The sequence below is a fragment of the Anser anser genome, assembly GCF_964211835.1.
Source record: "Anser anser genome assembly, chromosome: 20".
Lineage (NCBI taxonomy): Eukaryota > Metazoa > Chordata > Aves > Anseriformes > Anatidae > Anser > Anser anser.
Window position 1 is genome coordinate 4,768,892 of NC_139741.1, and position 8,894 is coordinate 4,777,785.

At 50.8% G+C, this 8,894-nt stretch overlaps 1 protein-coding gene across 4 annotated transcripts; it reads left to right on the plus strand.

Moving 5' to 3' along the window:
- The first annotated feature begins 4,281 nt into the window (after nt 1-4,281).
- On the plus strand, nt 4,282-8,759 carry TMIGD1 (transmembrane and immunoglobulin domain containing 1). Of its 4 annotated transcripts, XM_083806465.1 has the most exons (7): nt 4,282-4,783; nt 5,055-5,155; nt 6,036-6,314; nt 6,800-7,078; nt 7,809-7,912; nt 8,179-8,207; nt 8,619-8,759. In XM_083806465.1, exons 2-7 carry the CDS (start codon nt 5,077-5,079, stop codon nt 8,620-8,622), a joined length of 774 nt encoding a protein of 257 aa, XP_083662591.1. In that variant the 5' UTR covers nt 4,282-4,783; nt 5,055-5,076; the 3' UTR covers nt 8,623-8,759. The 4 variants fall into 4 exon arrangements, with proteins under 4 accessions (XP_083662591.1, XP_083662590.1, XP_083662589.1 ...); XM_083806464.1 differs by lacking the exon at nt 8,179-8,207 and having other exon boundaries at nt 7,809-7,927; XM_083806463.1 differs by lacking the exon at nt 4,282-4,783 and having other exon boundaries at nt 4,792-5,155.
- Nucleotides 8,760-8,894: the final 135 nt, after the last annotated feature.

Sequence of the window (8,894 nt, forward strand, 5' to 3'; positions counted from 1 at the left end):
CGGGCTATGGCAGAACAGGGCACCCAACAGGATACGTATCCGAGAGGCTTGGTATAAATAACACTTTGGGGGTTCCGCCATTCAGATCTTCGCTACTTCCTTTTTCCAGGCAGGCGAAATGACAAGGAATAACGAGCACAATAACTTACTCTGCAAAAAGTGTGTGGCGGCCCACAAAGCGCTGAGAGCGGCCATGTCCAGCAGTGGGTCTCATCAATTCCTGTTTAACTTTGCGGCAGTATCTTGTACACACATCTGCTTCCCAGCTCCGGCATTTCCTGTCGGGGATACAAGCTCTGAGCCTAGCACATCAGGCTGCGGTCTTCAGGGCAACCGTCAGCTGTTGAACCTTTGATCTCACTGCATCCAGGGATCCCCTGCACGACAGATCAGATGATGCGAACTTTTGTGTAAGCCAAGCGTGGTACGGCAGCGGAAGGGCCCCGAGGAAAAGGAGAGTAAATTGGCTTCTCTTCCTCAGGGCTCATCTGCACTGCACAGTCATTATGAAGGAGACGAGCAGGGAACAGGTATTATCCATCAAAGAGATGCCCCTGATCTAATTAAACTGGGAAAGCTGAAAGACCTGGGTCACCAGGGTGTTTTTAAACCAAAAGGGAGAAGGAACATCAACAGGGAATTTGGCAGTCTCACAAGTGCTCACAGTTACATAGGTTTAAGTCGTTAGCCTACAAATAAATTGCTCTGGATTTACACGGAGTGACTGAGCTCATTTCCCTTTTTAGCTGATAAAAGCCCGGTTGTCTGGAATTTCAACAAACCAATTGTAAAAGCAGCATGTGGCAGAGGACTGACTCACCCCGTCATTTTCTCAGCAGCCACTAAAAACAAAACCTCCGCGCTTCCTTGGGCCAGCCTAGGAGCTCTGCCTGCCGGGCCCCTGGGCGAGCACAACCGTAGGTGAGGGACTGACCTGCGGGACTCCTTCTGCTCCTCCTCGGCTCCTCTCCGTGCTCCTGCGTGCAGAGAGCTGCAGCCCTGGCACACCGCAAGGCTGGTTACGTGGGGGCTGTGGCTTTTGCCTTGCAACACCCTCTGTGGTGGTTTCAGCCCCCGAGGAGTGCGGTTTCCTCCTGAAGATTGGCAGCGAGCGGCTCCCCGTGAACCAGAAAGATGGAGCAGCTGGGGCTTTGCAGATTCCTCGCCGAGGGGAACGAGGGATGACTCCACAGCAGGGAAGTCCAAACTGCTCGTGTTGTTTGGCATGTCTTCACACGATCAAATCAGCACTCGGATTTCCAGCAGAGCACTTCCGAGAAATCCCACTGGTGATGATGGTTCCTAGGTAGACAAAAATATCTTGGGTCTAGGCTGTAGAGTAGCCACAGAAGAACAGTGATGAAAGAGAAGCAGATCTGGGAATAATACTAGGGAATTTCCTGTACTGGCCGTCAGAGAGCATCTAAATCAGGCAAGAAACAGGCACCCAACTTAGCAGCATCCCCAGTAATTTTCTTTTCCCAGAGGAGGAAAAAACCCTTGAAGCCCTGCCCAGTGGTGGCAGAGGCATGTTTTCTGTCTGGAAAACCAACAAAGTCACGGGGACCTAGCAGATAATCTCTGCTACGAGCCTGCTGAGGCAGGAGACTGCCTTGCAAATTGCTTTAATCAGGTTGAAAATGGAGTTTCATCATGCAAATTAAGGATCGATATTATTAATTTGCCTGAGCGCTACTAGGTGTGAAAGCTGAAGGCTGTTCAGCAGGACTCCCTAGATGGGAAGCCATGAGGACCAACATCGAAGTGGAATTTAGCACAGAAAACTCACCTTTATCTCCTGCAGGGACCTACATTGCTAATGTCATGCCAAGTTCTTTTCTTTCAAATTTGCTTTTATTTGGGACTGTATTTCTCAGGTTAGGATAGCAACGGCCACACTCGGGTGCTATCTTTAGTTTTCTAAATCAAGACCGGTGACGAGGCGTGCCACCAGCGCCGAATGTGACCCAGAGCAGTTTGGGAAGAGGCAGACCCGTGCTGAGGGCTGGGAACAGCAGCGGGCACCGCGCTGCAGCAGCGTGCCGGGACGTCCCTGCACACTCCTCAGAGTTCCTGCAGTCTCTGGATGTTTTCGTCACAGCGCAGGAAATGCTGGCGAGTGCCTCGATGGTCTTCCCTAAAGGTTAGGCTTGCCCTCCTGGACACAGTTCCGCTCCTTGCGCTCACGTCAAGGAGGGAGAGCTCAGTAGATTCTGAAACAACAGCTTAAAGGAATTGTTTAAACAATTTAAACCTCGATGCCTGAGGTTCCTTAAGCATACCCAAACTTCTGAAAGATGAGCACAGAGAGGCCAGGATACGGCTCCGTGCTGCACCGCTGCCAGCTCAGCCTCAGCAGGGGGCTTCCCACGCCAGGCTGAAACCCAAACCCACCCAGGAGGTCCCGCAGCCCTGCTCCGAGCTGCTCCCTGCAGCTTGGGCCGGTGCCACGGGCTGCCAGAGGCACCCGGTGTCCCGCAGGGGGCACCCGCACCCCGTGCCTCTGCACCTACACCCGCACCCATTCCGCTCCAGCGCCAGCACCGCCCTGCAGCCCAGATGCTACCCACCCGCTGAGCGACTTCCTTCACATCATTTTTTAAAACATGCACTGGTCCAGTGCTCCTTTCACCCTTCTTTTTCCTTCCCATGGCTATTCAGTGCCAGAGCGTGCGACCTTTTATTTCAGGGCGATCAGGAAATAGAATTATTAACGAACTTATGAAAAAGTTCTGTCCCAACAGTGGATGATATCTGGGGCACGGGCTGCGAGCCTGCAAAACCAGGGCACGTCCCATCTTCCTAATCTTTATACTTGGGAAAATCGGTTTTGTGGGAGGGCCCAGGGGCGCTGAGGATGCTCGGCAGCATCCCCTGGCAGCCCGGCCCCGACAGCTGGCAAGCAGAGGCCGTGTTAGAGTCATGCCCGAACAGTGGGGTTGCAAAATATGTAGCACCGCATATTAAAAAGGGATTAGGAGAGGAGAACCACCACGAGCAGGAAGACGGGAGCAGGCTTGGAGCGGAGCCTCAGGCTCTGTTGCAAACATGTTTTCTGGAGCAGGATTACAGCACTTGCCTCACAACACGACCCAGCCTGTGGATTCGCTCCTCAGCTCCCACACATCGGTGCAGATCCTGCTGTGCCCCAGACTCCAGGAGTGATCTTCCACCCTCACGACACCGCTGAATATAAATTGTGCTGCCTGCCAGGCAATGTTCAGGGGATTACTCGTTGTGCTCTCTATCCCTGGAGGCGCTGAGGATAATCAAGTGGAAGCCAAACCAAGGAGGAGGTTGGAGCTGGAAGTTAAGACAGCCAGTGGAAAATGAACTTTGGCCCAATCTCTATCACGTTCTAAATCTTTTCTTCTCAGGTTTCCAAGGCTTGGATTACACCCAGAAATAGACTGCTGTGTGTTAATTTAATCCCTTTGGGGCTGCTCAGTCATATTTAACAACAGTCTTAATTGGGGTTTATTATTGTCAGCCCACTGTTGCCATAAGGACGGCGAGGAGGAGCGGATGGGTGGATGGTTCTGGCTCAAGCCCGTGCTCTGTCTAACCCAGCCTTGACACTGCCCGATCCAAACACCTCAAAGGAGGGCGCTGGATCCGCTGCCGCAGAGACTCACCGGGGTTCTGCCTGTCTGAAGGGTTCCTCCTGGGCTGAGTCACCAGGGGCTGCTTTACGTCCCGGAACATGACGTTTCTGTCCCTCCTAGGCGTCCCAGGAAGGTGGATAACGCAACCCACACAGCTCTAGACCTCGGCGGTAATCAGACACCCACAGGATGATTATTCCCTTTATAAAAAGGAATATGCAAAAAGTCATTGCGAAAGTAATTCTTATCAGTTTTAGAACATTCCCTTTCGGTGCCTCTGGCCAAGTTAACACCTTGCTTTTCTAGTCTCCCTTCCTTCGGCAGTTCCCAAATCCCATTGCAAAACAGGGCACTGCCATTGCTTTCATTTAGCAACTGTAAACCCAAGGAACCCCAGTTCACCTTGCTGCCTGTCACACAGACTTGGGGCAAATCCAGGACAGAATTTTCCCCAGGTGCCATTTGATGCTGTGCCCTGCATCATGACAGACCCACCACAGAACCTCTAATTCCTCTACTCTTCTTTCTAGACTAAAAACACAACCCCAAACTCCATGCTTTCATCCTTTACATCCTCATTTACTCTAAAAACTTCCCTCTTATCACGCAGTATCACTGCAGCGCAGCGACCCTCGCTCTTCCCGGGGGCTGAGCTAGCTGAGGGTACTCACCTTTTAGCAGGGCAATGGCTCTGCTCCCTCTTCTGCCAACATGCAGTTCAAAGTCTGAATCGGTGCATTTTCTCCTTTTCCCGTCAACAAAGGACACAGCAACGGACCTTCAGGCATGAAGGGGGGTATTGGAGTCTCCTCCTGTTCAAGGATAATCTAGGATAAACTTCCTACGGCTTGAAACGGTGTCACAAACAGCCAGAAAGCTGAAAGTGAAAAGGTGTTATTTTTGGCAGAAGGTCTTTATACCTGATGCAGGAACTTTCTCATTAGTTACTCATTGCCTCGGCAAGTCTCATAAAACAGACAGCAGAGCCCAGCAAATACTTTTCTTCAGTGTTCTGGGAGCTCAGAAATCCAGGAATTAAATGAGGCCTTGAACCCATTTTATGGACTCACTTCTTACTGAACTACCATAAAATATTAAAATCCAGACCTTATAAATACGGAGAGGAGAGCGCTGCACATTTCTTTTCAGAAGCAGCCTCTCCAGGGACACCTCCCCAGGTAAGTCCGCTGCCACGTCCCAGAGACAGCCGCCCCTGGCAGGCAGGTAGTGAGAGACAACGGATTCATGCAACAGAGATGAAAGACAGAAAATCTCCTTGATTCTGCTCGGACTTGGAAAAAGCTGTGCAATAAATTGGCCTAGTTTATCCCCAGTGACCCTGGCCCGGCGTCGGTGAGGGCTCTCCCCAGGGTGCCTGATGGCAGCAGGGAGCCCCTCTGCGAGCCCCAGCAGCGGCAGCAGCGCTGTGGCCCTCCCTCTCTTCAACAGGCACCGGCCGGGCTCCTCCGAGATGGCACAGAAAAGCAGCCTCGCAGCCCCCTATGCAGTGCCTGTCCTCGTGGTTTGCTTTTTGGCATGCGTAGCCACAGGTAAGCAATGGAAAAAAATCCGTCATCGCTTTGTCCGAGCTGCCTCGTGCTGACAGGGGAAACTGTCTGGGGCTGGGCGCCTCCTGGGGTGATGTGCCACAGCAGCATCCCACCTTTTCCTGTGCTCTGGAGCTCATTCCCTGAGGATTGCCTAAAAACTGGCCTCTGATTTTAGAGTAGCTGAGCAGGGAGTGGGGAAGCATCAGCATTTTCAAATGTTAGTGCAGCAGTTGCACAGGAATGACGAGGCCGCTGTGCCTTTATATTCTGCGATGTACTTCTTGCTGATTAATCCATGACTCTGGTTAGACTAGTGAGTTTTAGCTTGATAGAAAAAATTATTTCCCATATTGTTTTCCCATTTAATACATCCAGAGGTTTGTACGTTAGATTAACTGCAACTCACAAACTGCCTGGGCATGGCAGAGCAGCTGATTAACTACTTTATACGCTCACATTCAGCTCGAGCCAAAAAGCAGAATACCAAACTGTGTCACGAAAACTGAGGGCACAGGTATGCTGCATCAGTGATTTGTAGCAGGAGGTTGGGCAATACTGGCAGGATGTTCTTTTGCTGGGTGTTACATCGTCGCTGACATAATGTGGTTTTCAGACATTTTCTTATTATAGGTCAGGCTTTGGCATTCATGCAGTCAGTTGCAAACGCCTCACTTTGATTTTAAGTAACCATGAAGTGAGCTTTGTGATGAAGATGCTTCCTGTCTCAGAAACTAGAGTCACACTTGAAAGATAAGTGTTACGTTGAAGCCTGAAGCTCTTCTGTCAGTGTCCTCCAAGGTGAAGGCCTGGAGAAACCGCAGGGTTTCTGTGGGAAGGGTACAGCTTAGGACACCCAAATGCCCTCATTCTCCTTCTGCAGGCGTGGAACTGTCTGTAAATAACCATGCTGCTGACTTCACCCTGTCCACATCATCTGGGACTCCCATCTCCCTCTCCTGCCTGGTACAGAACAGCAGCCAGGCCGAGGAGCTGCTCTGGTACCGAGGAGACGGCAAAGTGGATCTGAAAGATGGGAATAAAGTGAACATCAGCAACATCTGCATCTCCCCGGCCGCTGCGACCGACAATGGTGTCACCTTCACGTGCAAGCTGATGCGGGACCAGTCCGTCAAGGTCTCGGTGATCCTGGATGTCCTATGTGAGTGGCTGTTGTGGATATCTGTGTGGAGCGGCTTGGTGAGACAAAATCATGGGCTGAGCACCTCGGGGTCTGGGTGTGAGTTGAAGGCGGGGTGTTTTGTACCCTTGTACGCTGTGTTCACCCGGAAAAAATGCGTTTAGGAGGAGACAGCTCACGTGGTAAGACACTCCCTTTCCACAGTGGTGCTTATGGCCTGATCTGATGCCTTTTTTACAGGGAGTGGGTGGGCCCTTAAGAAGATTTTCTGGCTATGTCCCTGCCTCCACCTAGATTCCTTCTCAAGGATACAAGTCAGGGCAGGGGAGTCACGGGAGTGTCTGTCATGCCTGCCCTGCTGCTCCCTGGGGATCATGAAGGGCTGCAGGGCAGCATGCCACCCCATTTAAACAAGGCGCACAACTGATGTGAAAAGCGAAGTTATTTCCTGTTTAATGGCGAGCAGCGTTATTAATGACCTATTTATCTGCACTTACTGTGAACAGTTCCTCCCAACATGACTGAAGACGAAACCGTCCAAGCCGAAGAAGAAAAAGATGTCACTCTGACCTGCAATGCCAAATCCAACCCGCAAGGCCAAGCAGCCTGGTACAAGAACAACACCATCCTGACCCTACAGCAAGATCGCTACCAGGTGTACCAGACTAGCGAGGTCTTCCAGCTCTCTATCAAGAAAGTACAGAAGTCTGACAACGGGACCTACACCTGTGAGGTGAAATCTTCTTTGGGAAGCGGGAGAAAGGATTTCCACCTGATAGTTGAAGGTAACAAGGCCGCTGCTAAACAATAAGGTTTACACCCAACTCTCCATTCTCTTTTACAACTATAGCAATCCACTTACACTAATACGGTGGAGAAGTGTAAAGAAGTGTAAGTGGAAAATGGTAAACTCCCCACGTTAACTGAGAGCACGGCAACAATGAGGATCTCACCTGTGCCCGGGTGCACAGCACCAGAAAAGGCCTTTCCTGCTTTACTTGTTATTCAAAGGCACTTGGCAAGCATGACCTGAAGCAGGCTCGTCCCACTTTCTCACTTCCCATGATGACAGGGCACATCCAAGTGTGTTTTAAAGCACCTTAGGTCTCACTTGAAGCTTTGTATTCCAACCACAGTATTCTGTCATGCTAAAAAAGCTGCTTAAGGCAAGAGAGATTAGCTGTCCTCCAGAAATGACTGTACCTCTGCGGAATACAGGCAGGTGGAGGCCAAGCTGTGCTGGGTGCCCATGTCTCCGAGAGGTGATGCTTGGTGAGGTGGCTCACTGGGTTTGGGGCATCCACTGCCCACCCCACGGGCCGGGGTGTCCTGAAAAAGAGAAAAAAGCAACATTAGTGTCAGGACACCCCGGGGATCCTCTTCAGGGACCGACATTTTAATTCTTCCTTTGGTGCACCAAAATAGAATTGTGCCTTTCTGTGGTTCTGTGAAACGACTTGTTTTATGTAACTGCACCAATCTAACAGACACACAACCTCCTCTCCCTCTTTACAGATAAAAAACCTGTTTTCCCCACGGAGGCTGTTATCGCTGCTGTGGTGGTGGTTGCACTCACCGTGCTTTTTGGAATTGTGGCTCGAAGAGATAAAATTTTTAAGGTACGGATAGATCCAGTTTCCGAGGAAAAAAAATAGTTTGTTTTGCTGCAATGCCCTTTTGTTTTCCGCCTTTTCTATACTGCTTTGTTGTGTTGCTTTCAGTGTTAGAAAACCATTACGTACTACCTCCTGCGTTAGATTTACCAGTAGATAAATCAAATATTAGGTATTCTAGGGGGAATGAATTACACACATGCGAGACATTAGTAAAAATACCCCTTGGCCAGAAGATACGAAAGATAACAGGACTCTGTCTTTATTTTCAGTGCTTCAAAAGATCAAGTGAAACAGCTCTGTAAGTATTTGACTGCTCATTCATGCAGCTTCCCAGAACAAGCTTCTGAATGAAATCCCATCTTTAAGCCTCGGCAGAAGCCGGGGAACAAAAGACGCTAACACCACGCTAACGCCAGCCAGGCTGAGCTCCCCTGCTTGTGCTCTGGCCGGCCACGGTCGGCCTGCACCTCCTCTCCCAGCGGAGAGGCCCTGCTGGGCCGGAGCACGGGGACACGAGCATGGGAGGCACGGCCCTGCGTGGCTCCTGCCCTGGCCGTCCCAGCACCCCGCAATGCCTGTGGGGAGGCAGTGGGGGAAAATGTAATGGCCCAATGCAGCCCAAGTGAATTTGACTCAGCTGTTTTTTGTGTTTTTTTTTTTTTTTTCATAGTAGGTGAGTTTTCATTTCTTTTTTTTCATTTCGCTGCAGGTAAGGATCACCAAGTTCCCGTGCACACCCACAATTACTCGTGGTGGAACACAAACCCCTGCAAGAGATGATTAAACACTGCAATAAGACTCGGGCCTCAAGTTCCTGTGGTCTTTTTGAAATACAAATACTTCTTCACGGCTCCTGATTCCAAGTTATTGTTTAAAGCACAGCCGGGGGGGGTAAGCTGCCTGGGCAGCTGCCAGGCCTTCCCCGTGTGCTTCGTGCTGCACGGTTTGCGCAGACACCCAGGCACGGGGCTCGTTGGCTGCTCCC

Bases quoted from the DNA above. Each gene is read 5' to 3' on its own strand.
- TMIGD1 (XM_083806462.1), top strand. From the start codon at position 4,984: ATGGCAGCAGGGAGCCCCTCTGCGAGCCCCAGCAGCGGCAGCAGCGCT. The intron at 7,079-7,808 runs GTAACAAGGCCG...CCCTCTTTACAG, and splicing joins TTTCCACCTGATAGTTGAAG to ATAAAAAACCTGTTTTCCCC. The intron at 7,928-8,618 runs GTTTCCGAGGAA...ATTTCGCTGCAG, and splicing joins TTAAGGTACGGATAGATCCA to GTAAGGATCACCAAGTTCCC.